The sequence below is a fragment of the Cydia strobilella genome, chromosome 1 (genome assembly GCF_947568885.1).
Source record: "Cydia strobilella chromosome 1, ilCydStro3.1, whole genome shotgun sequence".
In the NCBI taxonomy this organism is placed as follows: Eukaryota; Metazoa; Arthropoda; class Insecta; order Lepidoptera; family Tortricidae; genus Cydia; species Cydia strobilella.
In genome coordinates this window covers 7,952,697-7,972,502 of record NC_086041.1, presented here as the reverse complement: position 1 = coordinate 7,972,502, position 19,806 = coordinate 7,952,697, and the positions used below count along the sequence as shown (strand labels likewise).

The window sequence follows — 19,806 nt, the reverse complement described above, 5'->3', positions numbered from 1 at the left end:
CCGGGACAGTACATAGGATAGTTTTTATAACCAAAATCAAAATTTGTATGGGGAATCAATAACCGCTGAACCTATTTAAATAATATTTGGGATGGGAATTCAACTTCGGCGAAGAAGCTGAATTGCCCTCACACCGAATTTCACACCTTCAAAGTATGATTTTTGAGATAAAAACTATATTATATCCTGTCTCGGGACTTAAAACACCAATTTACCAAATTTCAACTAAATCGGTTCAGCGGTTTAAGCGTGAAGAGGAGTTTAAAAAAAAGTTATTTGTTTAAAGTTTATATGTTTTTACTTCGGAAAGGTGTATTGTTGATACCATAAATGAATTCAGCACCCCCGATTTATACGAAAACGTTATTAAACCCGGCCTAGCAGCTTTACTGATGTAGATAATCAAGATAAAAATGAGAGCCCTAAATAAACATTCAAGAGCGGATATCTCAAAAACTATACAAGATATCGAAAAACTTGACTGAATAAAACTTGTAACAAATTATAGTTATTTGTTATACAAGGGTGCAAAGTTGTATTTTACCCGCGAGTGTTTTAATACACGAGAAGTAAAATACATTTGCACCCGTGTGTAACACAAAACTTTTCCCCTCACTATAGCGAGGAAAGTGCAACATCCACAGGCGTTAGATCATCTTCATCAACTGGAATCACTCATTTTTTTACGATATTATAACAAAAAACTCGAAATTCTGTACATACTTTTACGTGAGAAGTTTTAAAGTAAAATTTTTGTTGTCGTTGTTGACATTTCTGACGTATGAAATGTCAATTATGCATTTTGAAATTGCATCGAGTTAACTTGTGCGTTCAGAATTATATTTAACATAATTATTAAAAAACAGTTTATTATGGAATTTTAAGGTTTATGACTTAAAATCATTAAATAAAGCTAAATCTGGTATTCTTTATTAGATTCTCAAACCATTTATTTAATGATAATTAATATCGAACGAACCATTATTATGAGCGTTTTACGTTTTGTTATCTGTCAACCTACATAAACACGCTCCATCCAAGGTCAAATTACTTTCCCCACTAGTGAATAAAATGCGTTTTTCCACGCTTGTTTTAAAGGATAAAAGACGGCTTTCCGAGCTAGTGAGGGGAAAAATCTCTTTTCATTTTGTATAAGTGGCCAAGTCGCTCAGACGCATAGTTTCCGAGATATAATCGAAAAACCGAGAAATGGAACCTTCAAACCCCCCTCTCGCCCCCAGCACCAGGGTTACGGCCGGGGACTTTTGATATGTTCATCTCCTAACTAGTCCAAACAAAGCTACGAAGTTAAAAATTGTGTTCCTTGCATTTCCCTCTATACCTTCTTATAGCTTGGCCTATATTGCTTATTCTGTGGTTATAGCGGCAACAGAAATACGTCATCTGCGAAAATTTTAACTGTCTAGCTATCACGGTTCATGAGATACAGCCTGGTGACGAACAGACAGACGGACAGTGGAGTCTTAGTAATAGGGTCCCGTTTTTACCCTTTGGGTACGAAACCCTAAAAAGTAATCGATGAGTTCCCTCAAAAATAAAATTGCGAATTTTTAAAAGTAATTTTCATATTTTTAGCTTTTGTGCATAACTTGTTACAAATTTTTAAAGTGCGTTTTAGACCTATGTTCGTGATTTTTTCTATCGAGCGAAAGTCAAACAATCAGGATTCGATTCGATGAAGTCACTAGAGAAAATCCTCAAGATTGCTAATTAAATTTTTGGTAACCGTATTATGATCTAAAAAAGCGGTACGATTTAAAAAAAAACTCCGCTCTCTGAATCTATGGCATATGGCACCTTAACGTTTTACCTTAAGAACTCTGCAAGTATGCTTCTGTTTAAAATTTTGCCTGTCAGATAGTCGGCAATATCACTACCTATTTTATACTAAAATTATACATACTGCTATGGTAACTAGGATAATATTTAATCTGAAAATTCTGAATTATTCAATGAAACTTCCGGGCTTTCAGCATGAATGATGCAATCTTCTGTTCCAATTTTCTTTCGTAGTAAAGTGAAACCCATTGTCTTTATCGGACAATGACGTTGTCAGTCCAGACCTAATGGCCCAGCGTAGAAGGCGCTGCATTGTAATGACGGGCATAATATGACGTTTCTCAAGATAAGGACCGCGAAGTGGGTCAGATAGCACAGGAATGGCATTGTTTAACGTGCACCCGCATAGTTGTATATTGCATTTGCAGTAGACTAGGAATGCGATGTACTCGTAGTCATAGAAATTTATGTAAGTTGAGCACTCATTGCAAAGAATATCTTTTAAACTTTACTAGTTTCTTTTAGAAAATATCCCTAGAAAGTACGCCTATCGTCTAAATCATTCTATAGGTAGTTCTAAGTTTGGCAACATTTAAATTCAGATAGGACGAACAGGGGCGGGACATACGAGAGGCCACGAGTCATCAGTGCGTAATACACGGGGCAGTTCTTTCGCAATGCCATAATCCTGCCTCCATAATTAACAAAATACCTAAGTAAGTGTCTAATATTTTCCAGCCGTTTGCGGTCTAATGCTGGGTACCCGGCTCGGTTTCCTGGAGCGCTGTATGTCTGGCCGCGCATCCGCGCTGGCTTCCGCGGTGAAAGCTCACTTCCGCGCTCAGAGGGACTCGTACTACGGGGCGCCGCTATGGAAGTTCGCACCTACCAGTCTCTACAGGACCTTCGTTAGGAGCGAGGAAACCATACACATGTGAGTCAACGGTTGTATTAGAAATTATATACATTTATAAATAATAGAATAGAATATGCGGAATACTCTGTATTGGACACCCCAATAGAAGTTCTAGAAAACACAATTGATTGAACATAGAGGCAGACAACGCGGTGTTGTCGCTAAAGAGCGATCTCTTTCAAACGAATTATTATATTAACCTTTAACCTTTTTATGCAGTGTAGAAAATAATTGTGGGCCCAGGAGGATAAGTGCCTTAAACGCTTAATTAGAGCTCATTTTACTTAAAGGAAACATTCTTTTATTTTTAAAAGAAACAAAACTGCATGGGACGGACGAAAATTAAAGTGCGCACGTCCATAGTCCATACTTTAAACCAAAAAATATGGAAACTATGGCGATTTAGCTTACCGGAGGTCATGATGACGTGGATATACGAGTATACCATTGACTAGTTTTCATTAGATTTAATAAACAGTGAACTTTGATCTGGCAGGATAGTGTCAGAGCTGATGGAGGAGGCGAAGCAGCGCACGCGAGCCTCCGCGCAGGATAACGGCATGCAGGAGATCTTCCTCAAGATACTGTCCAACCCCGCGCTTGACATGCGCGACAAGAAGGCCGCCGTCATAGATTTCATCACCGCTGGGATTGAGACCGTAAGTCATTCATAAAATGACCTCTGATCTGGCTGAATATTGTCAGAGCTGATGGAAGAAGCGACGAAGCAGCGCAGGTGACTCCTCGCAATTAACAACGGCATGCAGAAGATCTTTCAATTCAATTCTATCTGATGATAGTGATGGTAGATAGAAACTGTCCTTATGTCCTTCCCGGGTGTCAAGGTATCTCCATACCAAATTTCATCTGAATCGGTTTAGCTGTTTAATCGTGAAGAGACATAACGAACAGACTGACTTAACATGTATAATATTAGTAAGGATTTATGTAACAAATCAAGTTTAGCACAAGGTAGGGTTGCCACCTTTTTTCTTTACACACAGTATTTTTGTCAAAATATTGAAAAAATGTAGTATTTACTGGGAAAAATAAAAAAATAAATAAGGCCGATTTGAGGTGAATTAAAAATCGAATTCGCATACGATGTGATATCGGTGACATTTGTAAAACTCTTCCTTGAGTTATGAAAATATAGTATTTTTCGTACTATATTGTTTTTGTATAGTATATAGTACAATTGACTAAAATATAGTGCGATACTATATATTATAGTATGGGTGGCAACCCTAGCACAAGGAGTCGCTTTTATTAGTTCCATGTTTGTTTTCACTTTAGAGTTCTTACGATTTACCTTTACACGCAACTAACTCTTAAATAAATCTTGCACACCTTACACAACAAAGTCCCCCGCCGCGTCTGTCTGTTTGTATGTATATTCGCGATAAACTCAAAAATTAACAGAATGGATTTTCATCTATCAATAGAGTGATTCTTAAGGAAGGTTTAAGTGTGTAATTTGTTACGGTTTTGTGTAACCCGTGCGAAGCTGGGGTCGGTCGCTAGTTAAATATGTATTTATTCCATCTCGTTTTCATAAAAGCAATATTTATAATCTTTCCAATTTTATATTGCCATTCGCCGTCATGCGATTTGGCATTTCATATTTTTATATAATTATTTGCAGTTGGCAAACAGTCTAGTCTTCCTGTTGTACCTGCTAAGCAGCCGTCCGGACTGGCAGCAAAAGATCCGGTCGGAGCTGCCTTCTTGCGGAGACCTCCACGTGGAGCAGTTGTCGGCGGCGCCCTCCGTGAGAGCGGCCGTCAACGAGGGCTTCAGGCTGCTGCCAACCGCGCCTTTCCTGGCCAGGCTTCTTGACGCGCCTATGACCATAGATGGACACACGTTACCTGCTGGGGTGAGGTTTTACATATACCCTGTTATTTATAGATGTCTTTTTGGTGATGAGATGAGTAGAAGTAATCTGTTAGTTGTCGTACCGACTGGCTCTCGCACCAGCTCGTTTCACTGCGGGGAGTTATCAATGCTGCTCACCGCAAATACTTTGCTCATGAATGATTTAGGTACTCATAACTCATTAACGATAAGGAATGCGTGCTCTATTTTCCAGACATTCGTGCTAGCACACACTGGCGCGGCCTGCCGTCGAGAAGAGAACTTCTGGCGAGCAACCGAGTACCTCCCCGAGCGGTGGTTGACCGTGCGCGAGCCGCATGCCGCCGCGCTCGTGGCGCCGTTCGGCCGTGGCCGCCGAATGTGCCCCGGGAAGAGATTCGTCGAACTCGAGATCAACTTGCTTCTAGCGAAGGTAAATAATTGCTCAGGCAAAGTACCTTCTCCAGACATTTAGCACTCTTTAATTGCACTCTTCTGTCGAATAGGTAAGGTCCTTGACTGTCCTTGAGCGGTGGCTGACTATCTATCAGGCCTATGGACTATAGACCTCTCCGCGCGAGCTCGGATTTATACGACTCTCGTCCCGCCGGCGGTACAAAAGCCAGCTAGTTGGTGCCACACGCGCTCACGCACGCACGTCGATCACCGCGCGCGCTATGCCAAAGAAATGTCTTCGTCACGAACAAATAACAAGCTTGTAGTGTGGTCCGTCCACCAAAATATCGTTTTTAGGGTTCCGTACCCAAAGGGTAAAAACGCGACCCTATTACTAAGACTCCGCTGTCCGTCTGTCTCTGTCCAGGCTGTATCTCATGAACCGTGATAGATAGACAGTTGAAATTTTCACAGATGATGTATTTCTGTTGCCGCTATAACAACAAATACTAAAAACAGAATAATATAAATATTTAAATGGGGCTCCCATACAACAAACGTGATATTTTTGCTGTTTTTTTTTTCGGAATGGTACGGAACCCTTCGTGCGCGAGTCCGACTCGCACTTGGCCGGTTTTTTTCCTCCTTCGACAGACGAGGAAAAGTACGCAGACATTCTCAATAGGCATAAGGTACTAACACCTACTGTTAATATTTTTACGATAGTTACAAACTACGTAGGTACTATTAAATTGTTTTAAAGATCTAGGTAATGTTTTTACGACACATTTATAGTTAGATATCTACCTAAGACACCTACTTAGGTGTCTACCAATATATCTACTTAGGTATTTGAAAGAAGCGTCGGCAACCCTAGCATTGTCGGCGCGCGCGGTGCGGCGCGTTGAAGGTCAGTCCATTGTATTTTCGCGTTTTCTTTGAAAGATAAGTATCTGTTCGTAAGAACTATTATATAATCTGTGCTATAGGTAAAAGACTCAAGCTGCCTTGAACTTGAACTGAAGTATGATATGTCTTGGTTGACAGATCCTTCAGCGGTGGCGAGTGGAGTTCGACGGAGAACTAGACGTGCAGTTTGATTTCCTACTGGCCCCGAAGGCACCGGTGTCCTTGCGCCTTGTGGAGTGGTAGGCCAGCGTTTACCTTACAATAATCTACCTACTTAATGCATCTCTGCACTACATTGACGATCTTCTTGAAAAAGAGAATCTGTGATTTACTTTACATTACATATTACTTAGTATGTACCTACCCATTGTAGTAAGTACGTATACCTACGTATTGTATGTATTTGTGTGCCACTTTGTTTTGCTTTATACAGTTTCTGTCGCTTGGAGGGCAATATACTGTTTATAATAATCCTTTGTACCCAACGACCTAGTTATTTAAATATTTAGTATCTCAGTTGAGTCAGTGTCCGATAGCAATCTAAGGATATGTTGCGGGCTGCCAATATAAGAATTTATTGTATAAATGTCGTCGATTTTTTTGGTTAGATCCCGTAGATGGACTTCCTCGTGTAGTTTTAACATGAAATAATGTTTAAAAAGGGATTACAAACATCCGACTTATTTATATATAGGTTGGTCTTTGCCAATAGAACAAGCATTATTCTCGTGTGAGTAAAGTGTATACTTAGGTCTTAAAGAGTCCTCAGCAAACTCGCGCGGTTCTTCTTACAATAGTACATGTAGTGCCAGTAGTGGCAAGACTCGGGACGAGTGAAGAATGACATTTCCGCACGTGTATCGAACGACGTTTTTTAATACAGTTGCGAAAAAATAAGAAAAGCAACAAAAGCAAGCAAGGAATGGAACTCGAAACTTTTATATTATTCATTCTGTGACATCATTGACATTGACATTATGAAGAGGTGTTTTTCTAGCTTTTATTCGACTAGAATAGATTTTGTTATTATTATTGAACCCACTTCAATTAAAGTTTTTTTTTCAAATGTATGTTCTATAAGACAGAAACAATTGTAAATATTAAAACATTGTACTAATATTACCTAAATATCGTTATTTACGATTATTTGTGTATCGTATATTTATAAAAACAATATCGAATGTTGCCTTTGGAAACTTACAACTATGGATCGCAATCTCTTATGGCAGAATTGTTGTAAAAGTGACCGCGTTAAGCTTTAAATAGTAGTTCCTAATCTCTCCGGTGGCGCTAGTTAGGCTCTGGGACATGAGTATAACATGAACCATATAAGGCAACAAATAACCCGACCAAATTACGTAGGTTGTTTTTGGTAGTATTTCGGTGTATGGTGGCGCCGCCTAATTACTGTTTTTTGATGGACACTTTTCATACATAGAAATTTGGCTCCTTTATACAGTCTCCATGCTTACAACATTCTTGCAGTGAGAAAATACGCCTCTTCTTTGACAGGCGTTCCGTTCCATTCAGACAACTTATTAAGAACGGTTTTTCAACATTAAAAAATAAACGTGTTATATTACTTATAATGATGAAGAGGTAAGTAATAAAATATGAAATATGCATTTTTTTGTATTCTTACATTAACAGTAGGTTTTTATGTTAATTACGACGTTTAAAAGAAACTAATATTAATACTCATCAATAAGTAGTCATGAATTGGAACAAGTAAAAATTTAAAAAAAATGGAAAAGTAAAAAGCACTAGTTAGCGAAAACAAACTTTCCGCACGCTAAACAGCCACGAAAAGTAGCACTTTTTAAGCAACTGTATTAAAAACGTAGTTATGCTCTCATTTTAAAACGACTAGACAGATTGCTCTGAAACTTTGTACTTCCAATAGGATAAGATAGATCTAGTCCTGTAATTAGTTTATTTAGCTGCAAATACTATATTTGAAAAAATACAGCGAATTTAAGTTTTGTCATACAAAACTTGATTGTGCTCTATTTCGTTTGCTTTACAAACTGGAGTTTAATAGCCTATATTGTGTCCCACTGCTGGGCAAAAGCCTCCCTTGTCTTGCGCCACTCGTCACGGCTTTGTGCATGCTCCCGCCTGTTGCCACAAAAAGAGTCCAGGTCGTCTCGCCATCTCCTTTTTGGCCTGCCTCTGCCTCGGGTGATATGTGATGCCCATTCGATCGCTATATAAACTAATTACAGGACTAGATATACCTCATGTCATTGTATGTGCAAGGTTTTATTACAATCCAATACGTAGTTTTAAAATGAGAACATAACTCCGTTTGTATGGGAAGGTGAAATCCGGCCGAGCTTGCTAAGGACTCTTTAATGTATGATTGAAGCTTGTTGCCATGACAGTTAAATATGAGATTTGAAGACTTGATTTTTTAAGATTTGAATTAATCTTTTAATTGTTTATGGTTTTCAGGCTGTCAGAAATGTTTATTTATAATTAATTAAACCATACACATTCCTGCTTGTGATTCCTATACAATTTTGTTTTATCATGAATGTATTATTAAATCTTACTATCCTTATTATTTATATGGTTTAGTGGAAATACGAAATGAGGTCTGCTTTATAATAAGCGGCGATGTCGTGTTAGCATGTTTATGCGTTTTGGCAAATATACTTACAAGCAGCTTGTATTGCATGGAAGAAATAAAGGCATTAACTCAGTACCTTTATTTTGATAATAGTCTAATTTTGTAATAGATGACGGGATCAGCAGCTTCATAATGATTAGCTTCACTGGAGATATTGGAGAAACATATACTAAATAAAAAAATCCTAGAATTTTAAATTAGGTAGTAAAAGCCTTGTGGTTTCTCACGACAATCAATGTGTCGATAGGAAACGAACCTACCTAGGTATAAGGCACTGAGTTAGGTTATTATGCCAAATTATGCCATGCGTCACTACGCACACTATTCGAGCGTTGTATGCAATTTTCTGTATTAGGTGTTTATTTCGTTTAAGTTCAGTATAAACGCTTTCTCGAAAAACCGACGTCTTTATTCTCGAAGACACTCACTCTATGAAAAATGCATAAAAAATATCTTGCTAGTACCTACGTTTACATTTGCTTTTCGTGAAAGTAAACTGCAGCTTTTTCTTGAAACGTTATTCGGATGATAAATGTCGTTGGTTATTATCTTTATTTTTCACTTAGCACATTACTCAGATGTCACATGTAGATACACTAGCTGCAAAATTGCATGGCCACTTTATTAATGAATTCCATTCATAATGTGTCCATGCAATTTTGCATCTGGCTGTACGTGAGAGACGTTTCTAATGACATTAGGGTCACTTGCACCATCCCACTAACCCGGGTTAACCGGTTAAACCAGTTACCATGGTTACCAGTACCATTTTACACTGGGTTAACGGTTTAACAGATTAACCCCGGGTTAATGAGATGATGCAAGTGGCGCGTACTGACGTTTCATCATTAGGCTGCATACTGAACTAAACCTGTTTTATGTGGCGATGGGCAATACTATACCCGGTCAAACAACTTTGTCAGTAGAAAAAGGCGCGAAATACGAATTTTCAATGGGACAATAACTTTTGGTACCAATTTTTTTTTTATTTGCCGCTTTTTTCTACTGATGGAAATGGCTTGACAGACTATATATAGCGAATGATGGCTGTGTTAATATCAAAAAGGCGTATTTTATGAACGTTGTGAACCGCAATACCTCTTGTTAAATAAGACTGCGCACTTCAAGCACATGCATTTGTTAGCATTTATGAACTTTTAGTTTATACCGTGGATAATTTTAAGATTTATAGTCTTGCGATTCGAGTGAATAGGTGAAGCTGGTTATTTATTTAATGAATTCTAAAGGTATTTGACATACTGATAGCATGGTAGGCAGAATTGTAACCACTTGGCACTTCTACTACAATTTTTATCGTATCGCCTGGTAGGTAAATATTACTAATTACCGCCCTAGGGCGGTAATGTCGGGTATGTCGAAAATTTTAAGGGCCATATGTACTGTAAAACGTTGTACAATACACGTGCGAAAAGGTCATTCGCAACTCGTGTCGATTTAAAACACGACCGAAGGAACGCCACTCGTTGCGAATTTCCTACTTTTCGCACTTGTATAGTAATTACAACTTTTTTGATCGTTTGATTAGTGTTGGTCTCATAATAGGTAGCAATGGCATAGATAGGTATTTGTACCTAAAGCTACAAAAAAAGTAACCTATATGAGGCGCCTATTCACTCTTTAAGTCTGAGTGATTATGATTAATGTTATATACAGGGTGACTTAAGGTCCAATGAGAATATAAAGTTATAAGTAAGTTGACATAAGATATTTTAATTCGACAACGATATTTACACACTGCTCAAACATAATAATATGTAGCGCTAAAATCTATTGGTAAAGCTATGTGTTATCTAAAAACGGAACGCACAATTACAGTTAACGGTGTCACGTATGTAAAATATCCAAATATATTTTTTATACCGTGTAGCGGCAGCTGGACTCGGGGGGCGCCTTACGATACATTGCCGACTACAGGCCAGTTGTACCAACCACACTTGACGGACTGATCATCTGATCAACGTCACTTAGCAGTGAACTATGAAACTTCCCATACAATACAAATTACAATTTAGCGGACACTTTACGGTGACATACGGTTTGGTGCGCCTGACCCCTGACCCTAAGTAGGTGCAATGAATCAAATGTATCGAAAATCGCATGCGATTTGTTGCAACGTGAGAGGAATTCTTAAAAGAAATTAGTACCCCTAGTAAAGAAAATCATCCGCAATATGGCAAGTCGAAAAGGAACTTGTCGGGTTATACAGATCAAAATTAATAAAAGATTGGTTGAAGCTAATTTTAGATTTCAAAATGTTTACAGGGTTTGATTTACAGGCTTTATTTTGTAACGCAGATGTTAAAATAATGTGTAAATAAGTCTTAATTATGCAGATATATTAAGTAAGTTGTCTATTAAAATTTCGCTACTTTTATATGAAATATGTAGTCATAAAGCTATTTTAATAATGTAATAAAATGTGCCTAATAAAGGATTTATCTAATGTTTTTGTTTTACAATAAACCTAACGATATTAACTCCCCACTTAGGGCCACTTGCATCATTGCACTAACCGGGGGTTAACCGGTTAAACTTGCAGTTGCCATGGTTACCAGTAGAATTTGACACTGGGTTAACGGTTTAAAAAGTTCAAATTTGCACACCAGGTTATATTTATAATTTGTACCAGAGATAAGACGTGTAAGCGACTTTGAGAAATACAACCGCTTAGGGGGTTAAAAAGGGGATGAAAGTTTGTATGGGGTTCAAGTTTTTCATTTCATATCTTTATTGCTATCATGTTCATCATAATACAGGTGTTACAATAAATACATTTTTAGGTACATGACACCCTGGTAGGGCACTGCAACATTCTTAAATCTAGGTGTATTTTTACATTTCTAGTACTAATCATAATATGTACTTAATTAAAATAATATCATTAATACATAAATTGAATAAAAATCGAATTATTAAATATTAAATAATTAAATATGCGTCAAAATATTGGCTTACAATCTTTATTGTTCATGAAGAATTTAAATTAATTAGAATTATACTTTAAAATTTTAGTGTTAATTATATTAGATATGAGAGTAAAGATACAGGCAGGTAAAAATGTATTATTAGTAGTGATGTACCGACTAGTGATTTGGCCGACTAGCCGACTAGTCGGCGCTCAGATGGCCGACTAGTCGGCTTGGCCGATCATTGGTTTCGGCAGAGTTTGGATGCAATCGGAACCGTTTCGGTCGCCTCGTTCCTGAGGGCCTACCGCGAACCACGTTCGATGTGTTGCCTCTTTGTCGCACTTGTAAATTACTACGTAAGTGTGACAGGGATGCAACACGTCGAACGTGGTTCGCGGTAGGCCCTCTGGCAGCACAAGTCTTGCGTTCATGTTTACGTATGACTAGTTTTGTCTACCTAAGTTTTCGTGATTTATTAGTCGCCCTTTCGTGTTTCATAGCGAAAACAAGAAATTGTAATAACTGCTTAAATAAATAATACATATAGTGCTCTTAATAAATACGAAAAATGTCGAAAAGGAAATCGCGAGTGTAGACTTTTTTTGAAGATGCTGAAGGCGATGCAAATAAAGTGAGGTGCACCCAGTGCTCGTTACTAAATCATATCAAATATAAACACAAACACCAAATGCCTCAGCTGGCCGCTGCAATTAAATCTAGCGATTCATCACCTCGTTCCATTTCTCTGCCGCAACTACCGCCGACACCATCACCGACACCGGCGGCTATATCGGCTCCAGCGGCCAGCCAATCTCAAGTTGTTATTCTCAACGTTGTATTCTCAAAGTATTCTCAATGTTGAGATTCTCAACGTCAACAGAATATCAAAGACTGTTTTTGTTAGAGTAGAATCGAAAGAGTTGAAATAAAAATCTTATCTTTCCTGAAGATTAAATAGTGCCGACTATTCGGCTAATTTTGCTGACTAGTCGCCGACTACAAATGTGGCCGGATAGTCGGCTTTCCCGACTAGTCGGCGACTAGTCGGTACATCCCTAATTATTAGTTTTCCGAAAAAAACTCTTTAGTAGAATAAAAGTATTTTCTGTAGTAGATTTTTTTTTAATTGGGTTTTAAATTTGGGTAGGCTATTTTCATTCTTTAGGTCAGCTGGCAAATTATTGTAAACTGCAAACGGTCCGTTATGTACCATTTGTAACTTTGAGGTTGGTCTTTCCAATTTACTTCGTGGACGTAAGTTTTCTGGTCGCGAATGTTGCGGAAATAAATTCATATTTCCTTTAACGAACATGCTTGCCTCTAAGATATAAATTGATGGCAGAGTAAAAATTCCTAGCTCCATAAAACATTCCTTACAGCTATCTCCCATGCCTATATTACAAATTATTCTAACGCACCGCTTTTGTAACCTAAATAGATGAATAGAATCTGAGCTATTTCCCCACAGCACTATACCGTACGACAACCAAGCATGTGCGTAAGCATAGTAGGCGCACGTGGCAGTTTTTGTATTTGTACATATTTTTAGTTTACGTAGTGCGTATATAAATCTATTTAGTTTTGTCATTATTTTGTTAATGTATTCTCTCCAGTTAATTGTGGTGTCTATAGTAATGCCCAAAAGAGGGAATGTATCCACAAACTCTAGTTGGGTGCCTTCAAACGAGTAATTTATGTTTATTGCACTTCGTTGATGTGGCTTAAATTCTAACAGTTTTGTTTTTGTAATGTTGACTTGTAGATTGTGGTCGGCTAAACAAGTTGTTATGTCCGTTAGCACAGAGTCCAATTGATTTTTCAAGTCATGATCATCTTTACACGATATAGCAAGAGATATATCATCCGCGAATAAAGTGGTGGGGTGATTTATTACGTTGGGTAGGTCATTTATGTATATTAAAAAAATTCTTTTAAGCTAGAAACTTCGTAAAAATATATATTATTAAAATGTTTTTATAGAGATCAAAAATGTTTTCGAGCGCGGGACTTGAAAAGTAATTTCAGCGTTTTTAAAAATGGATCCCCTATATACAAATGCTTTGAAAGTTCTTAGAAAGGCATAATAGCCGATTCCAAAAAAGTAATTTCAACGTTTTTGGAAATTCATCCCCTAAAGTCGTAAAAAAGGGGTTGAGAGTTTGTATGGAGATCAAACATTTTTTTGAGTGCGGGACTTGAATCTTTGTATAAAGGCATGTTATTAGAATACAAGGAAAATAATTAGTGTTTTTAAATATTCATCCCCTAAAAGGGTTAAAAAGGGGTTGAAGTTTGAATCCATTACAAATAATTTTTAACTAACACGGGACTTAATCGCGTACAAACTTACGTTTATTTATGGCCTGACGTTTCGAACGTGACGTTACGTTCGTGGTCACAGGCAGACTGGCGAGGAATTGTATCAACATCTTGCTGCGCGGGTTTTTTGTTTTTTTTTATAGTTGGTAAAACCAAATTGTCAGTAAATAAGAATTAAAAAAACCTATACTCATCCTTTTCTACTAGTGTAAGACAAAGATAGTATGATTCTCTCTGTCTATGTTTGAAATAAGACAGTCCTTTGACAAACTATAATAATAAAATTTATCAGCTGATTCAAACGTCACTTGACAGTGACAGTTGGTGATAGTGTAACTAGTGTAGTGACATGTGACAATTGTGACATTGTCAAACAAGTAGCCGATCGGCAAATAATGTAGGTAAATTTAAGCAAAATCACGTTCAAACAACAAAGATAAAAACAAGCGATAGTACATTGTGGCCTTTAGCCACATTGCGGTGAGATAATTGAAGTGCAGTACGTGATAACAATCATTTATAAATAACACAAGCTAGAGGTTAGGTATGTATTAGTTGTTTCAGGAAAATTAAAACCATGAAGTTTTGTTCCAATCTTGCGTTTATGTTCACCGAGGCGTCGAGTGTTTTAGAAAGGTACGCGATGGCCAAAGATGCAGGGTTTAAGGCGGTCGAGACTGGGTTTCCTTTGGGGCACACGGTGGATCAATTGAAACAGGCCAAAGAAAAGGCGGGAGTGGAACAAGTTTTGATCAACCTTAAAACAGGTTAGTGAGTTCCCTACTAATTATACCTAAACATGAGAAAGTAATCTGTCTGATAGCTCTTTACCCTTAAACTGCTGAACTAATTTAAGTGGATGAAACTTTATATGCAGAGATAATTTTAGGCCTGGGGTGGACATAGGACACGTAGTTTTTACCAATCACCATTATTTCACGCAGACGAAGTCGGGGGTGGATGCTGATGCTAGTATACTTATGTTTTTTAACCGACTTCAATTTCATAGAAGGAGGAGGTTCTGTATTCGGTTGTGGCTATTTTTTTTTTAATGTATGTTCACCGATTATTCCGAGACCCGTGGTCCGATTTGAGTAATTCTTTTTTTGTTCGAAAGGAGCTACTTCCAAGTTGGTCCCATATTAATCTGGTTCTATCTGATGATGGGATCCCTGAGGAATTGAGGGAACTCAATTTTTAAAGGCACATGTATGGTGATTTGGGTGTTTTCATAAGCAACTTGAGCATTTTCTCTCGAAAACGACCAATTTGATGAAGTGGACCTGATGATGATGATTGTTTTGAAGATAGTGATGATGATTTTTTTTAATGTAGTATTTTCAGCAATTACTCCGAGACCCATGGTCCGACTTGAACAATTCTTTTTTTGTTTGAAAGGAACTACCTCCAAGGTGGTCCCACATTAATCTGGTGCTGTTCTGATGATGGAATCCATGAGGAATTGAGGGAACCCCTCAATTTTTAAAGGCACATGTATGGTGATTTGGTCGTTTTCTTAAGCAACTTGAAATTTTTTTCTCGAAAACCACCAATTTGATGAAGTAGAGCTGATGATGATGATTGTTTTGATGATAATGATTTCAGCGATTACTCCGGCACCCATGATCCGATTTGAGTTATTCTTTTTCTGTTTGAAAGAAGTTACCTCTCCAAGGTGTTTTCGTAATATTTTTGGTTTTGATCTGATGATGGAATCCGTGAGGAATTGAGGGAACTCCTCAATTTTTAAAGGCATGTGTATGGTAATTTCGGTGTTTTCTAAAGTAACTCAAGCATTTCCTCCCCAAAACCACCAATTTTATGTAGTGCAACCGTAGCCTAACCACGAGTTTGACACTAAATATTCTTCGTAACTTACTTTGTATTCTAATATGCCGGTACGAGCGAGATGCATAAACAGTAAGTTACGCACACAATAGCGAATATATCAATATCAAACTCGTGGTAAGGCTACTGATAACTTCCCTCGTATGTGTATTATGATTTTTGATGTAGGTAGTGTTGGAAACAACCAAAGAGACTGAGAGGTGAAGGTAGAGGGTATTAGTGTTTGGGGGGTTGAGGGGAGGTGAGTTGATGGGTCGGGGACTGAGGGGTTGGGAGTTAAGGGATTGGGGGTTAGGAGTTAAGGGGTCTGGGGTTAGGGGTCGGGGAATGGCGGTTGAAGGGTTGGTGGTTTAGGGTCGAGGGGTTCAGTGATCAGGGGTTGATGTGCTGTGAGGTTGAGTGATCGGGGGGTTTGAGGGATTGGGTCAGTGGCGGGGCGGAGAATGGATTTAGTGACAGAAATGATTTCCCAGATGGACTTGAGGAAAATTCTGATTATTTAATAAAGTTTACGAATTTACAGTTAAACATGATTATGTTTTTCATTCATGCGTCACGCTCTTAACAATGTCTTAAAACTAAAAATGGAAAAATAAAAACTTTTATAAAGAAAAAGCCGACTTCAAAAAGGATGAAATAAAATGTTATCCTTTTTAGGGTTCCGTGTTTAAGTATATGCGTTACCAACTGATATGTTTGAAGTCGGTGCCAAGCCAAGTACTACAAGTAGTAACAATACCAGTCAAAAATAATCAGCTTTATGTCTATAAATCCCATTACAACTGTACCAATATTATAAACGTGAAAGCAATTATGTCTGCCTCTTTGCTACCGTTTCATGGCTAAATAACTGAACCGCTTTAGCTGAAATTTTGCATGAAGGTTCCTTGAATTGTTTTATATTTTGTAATGTAGTCCTCTGGATAAGCGACAGAAAATAACTCAGTCCCAATCCCACACTTGCGTGTTATGACTGTTCAACAATTAGTAAGAAATGCTCTTTAAAAAAAATACGACGACAAAACGTATTAGATTTACACTAACGTGCCGACAAGCATGGTACGAACTGCGCCAAGAAGGTTCAACCGTGTGTTCTGTTCTGAGGTGTACAGAAAGTTCGTTTATTGTCGTCGTGTAACGCTGCGTCTTACGAGTACATAGGCGAACACTCGCGAACGCGACGCGGCACGGCGCGGCCGGCTCAAGGCGTTCGCGTTCGCAACGAGATCGCCCACGTAGGACACTTCTATATAGGTATCAAAGGATTAATTAAGGCGCCGTGCCGCGCCGCTTCGCATTCGCGTGTTGTTGGCCTACGTAGTACGCTGCGTTAGGTAATCCAACGTACAAACTTATATAGCCGCATCTTTATCGAATTGCACCAAAATCACTATGAAAATATGGTTTAAAATTTGGCTTGGCACCGACTTCAAACATATCAGTTGGTAACGCATATACTTAAACACGGAACCCTAAAAAGGATAATATTTTATTTCATCCTTTTTGAAGTCGGTTTATCTTTTTTTTATAAAAGTTTTTATTTAATATTAGTCTGGTATGCTTATGTACAAGCATAATATTGTGGACAAACATATTTTAGAAGATCATAATATACCGGCGGAAGACAGGGGAGGCCTTTGCACAGCAGTGGGACACAATATAGGCTATAAAAAAGTTATTTAGAAGTATTTTTATGAGTTTTCATAGTATAATTTAGCTTTAAGGGGCTACCTGAGGTTTTCATCGATTTTTGACAAGTTTTGAATCGTATCGCCTACTTTTGCACTACATATAGAATTATAAGACAAGCGGCTATCGGTTCTTCAATCTTTTATCTCCATTTTTGTCTACCGGATTGTGAAAAAAAAATAAATACTTATTTATTTATGATTGTTTTAAACATTGTCTAAAAAAACACTTTTTTCGTATCTCGATTGCTGTGAAAGATCTTACTTATACGAAACCTACATATTTAGGTTCGTCTTAGACGTCTCTAAAAATTTGTCCACTAATTAACACAAAAGTTATGGTCAGAAAACCAATTTTTTGGCCTAAAATTGTTCAAGTTTGATGCCAAATATTTCGAAAACAATGAAGTTTGAAGTAAATATGGGATACTATATTGCTAAAATCCGTTGCTGTTAATATGATAAGCTATAAAAAACATTAGAAAACTAAGGGATTCAAATCAAAGGTCACTGGGGCATGGGATCCCCTTAAGAATTTTAAAATATCGTAGTTACTGATGTCTTAGGATTAAAAATGTTTATGATTACTACCTTGAATTATTTTATGGATTCCTATTTTTCTGTTATAGGAGATGTTACAAAGGGCGAGCTAGGAGTTACTGCAGTGCCGGGAAAAGAGAATGAATTCAAAGACAATCTCAAAGTAACAATAGAATATGCAAAAGCTGTTGGTGCAAAGAAAATACATATCATGGCAGGTAGACTAGATACAGTGACTTCAGAGAATTGGACCACTTATGAGAATAACTTGAAGTATGCAGCTGAGTTGCTGAAGGAAGACAATATTTTAGGTGTGATTGAGCCGATCAATCAACATTCTGTCCCAAAATACTTTTTGAGTGACTATGGCAAAGGTTGGTTATGGTTTATATAGCTACATATAATGAAAACATATTTGTTTTAAAAATGTATATTATGATTTTTACTATAAATATATCCTGCTGTACTGTTTTTCAGCTGTGGACATCATAAAACGCATTAATAGCCCACATATAAAGCTACAACTGGATATCTTCCACCTTCAGCATATATGTGGTGACTTATCTCACAACATAAAAAATCTTATGCCTTATGTAGGTCATGTACAGGTAATCAATTTCTGTTTATAAAAACGATTAAATAATATGTATCATTTATGTCACATAAATTAAAATAGATGTCATATATTAATGAATTAATGAAAAAGTTACGAATCCCTCCAGTGGTGAAGGCCACATTCGAACCTGCGTAGTTAGCTAATGCGGCTAACGCCATCAACCACTAGGCCACGGCGAAACCGGTCCCAATTTCTCGACTATATGCCATCTTAGAAAGACTAGGCGTCTTTGACCAACTCTAAGGGCGAGCAGTACGTGCTTGAACCTGAATCCTTTACAGGATTACGAGAGATTGGTGCTGCCAACTTTGATACCAAATTAAATTATTTATATCAACTACTTTAATTTGTGAATTTAAGTAGTGAGTTACTCATACTACTATATATATATATATATAGTCTGTATCTAGGTATTTAAAAGAATGTAAACAAACCAAATTTGGTATTTTATTGGGAAAGACAATTTTATTCTACAAGTAAATTAATTTAACTCATTTTGAGTTAAAACCCAAAACATACGGAAGTTTTACTACGATATATTACTTACTCAACGTAACAACGAAGCTGCTATAATCGTGCTATTTTGATAATAGGAATATATCGGAATGATTTGATTAATCAATAGTAATTTAGTTTTGTAATACACGCTATTACTTCGCCCTAGTAAAGAACGCAAAACGAGATCGAATATTTAGCCATTTGAGGGTAGATGAAAACAACGAGGAACAGATCCAGGCACGTTTCTATTTGGTTGGTTAACTGATAAATGTTTCAAGTACTCGAAAATGTAAAAACACATTGTTTACATTTATTTAACTACCTAAAGATACAGACTATAAATTATAAACTGAAATAGTCAATAAAAAATGTCATATATTAAAGAAAAAGATTAACACATATAATAGTTATATATAGTAGTGCGACTACTTAAAAACACAATTCAAAATATTTATATAAATAAATTGATTTGTTCTCAAAGTTATTAAAAACTTATTTTACGCCTTCAATACAACTTCAATGGTATAGTCATAACATTTAAATAGCTCTTACTACAAATTAAATGATAATGTTGACTAACTAAATGTCAAATAACTACACACCTTATTATCATATTCTAAACCTAAAATGTTTTCTCTACACAGATAGCACAAGTACCGAATCGTAACGAACCAGATACTGCTGGAGAGGTGAACTATCCATATGTCTTACAACATTTGGAGCAATGTGGGTATAATGACTGGATTGGCTTGGAGTACAAGCCTGCTGCCGGCAGCAAGGCTGGTCTCAAGTGGATACAGAACTTTGGCTACACTCTGTGATTTAGTGTTAAAAATTATTTCAATTATATCATATAA

The 19,806-nt window shown here is 37.2% G+C and overlaps 2 protein-coding genes across 2 annotated transcripts in view; both read left to right on the top strand.

The window, feature by feature from the left end:
- Positions 1–9,125, top strand: part of LOC134756096 (ecdysone 20-monooxygenase) — a 70,632-nt gene extending 61,507 nt beyond the window's left edge. The window contains exons 5-9 of the mRNA XM_063692910.1: positions 2,539–2,734; positions 3,213–3,375; positions 4,362–4,595; positions 4,809–5,006; positions 6,017–9,125. Of these exons, the coding sequence (XP_063548980.1) occupies positions 2,539–2,734; positions 3,213–3,375; positions 4,362–4,595; positions 4,809–5,006; positions 6,017–6,121 (896 nt within the window). The 3' untranslated portion in view covers positions 6,122–9,125. The remainder of the gene's footprint in view (positions 1–2,538; positions 2,735–3,212; positions 3,376–4,361; positions 4,596–4,808; positions 5,007–6,016) is intronic.
- A 5,010-nt stretch (positions 9,126–14,135) lies between these two features.
- Positions 14,136–19,770, top strand: LOC134755986 (putative hydroxypyruvate isomerase). The gene is made up of 4 exons (XM_063692736.1): positions 14,136–14,526; positions 17,925–18,209; positions 18,313–18,443; positions 19,594–19,770. Exons 1-4 carry the CDS (start codon positions 14,337–14,339, stop codon positions 19,768–19,770), a joined length of 783 nt encoding a protein of 260 aa, XP_063548806.1. The 5' UTR covers positions 14,136–14,336.
- Positions 19,771–19,806: the final 36 nt, after the last annotated feature.

Coding starts and splice junctions, on each gene's coding strand:
- LOC134755986 (XM_063692736.1), top strand. CDS start 14,337: ATGAAGTTTTGTTCCAATCTTGCGTTTATGTTCACCGAGGCGTCGAGT. Junction 18,210..18,312: donor TTTGAGTGACTATGGCAAAG/GTTGGTTATGGT, acceptor ACTGTTTTTCAG/CTGTGGACATCATAAAACGC. Junction 18,444..19,593: donor CTTATGTAGGTCATGTACAG/GTAATCAATTTC, acceptor TTCTCTACACAG/ATAGCACAAGTACCGAATCG.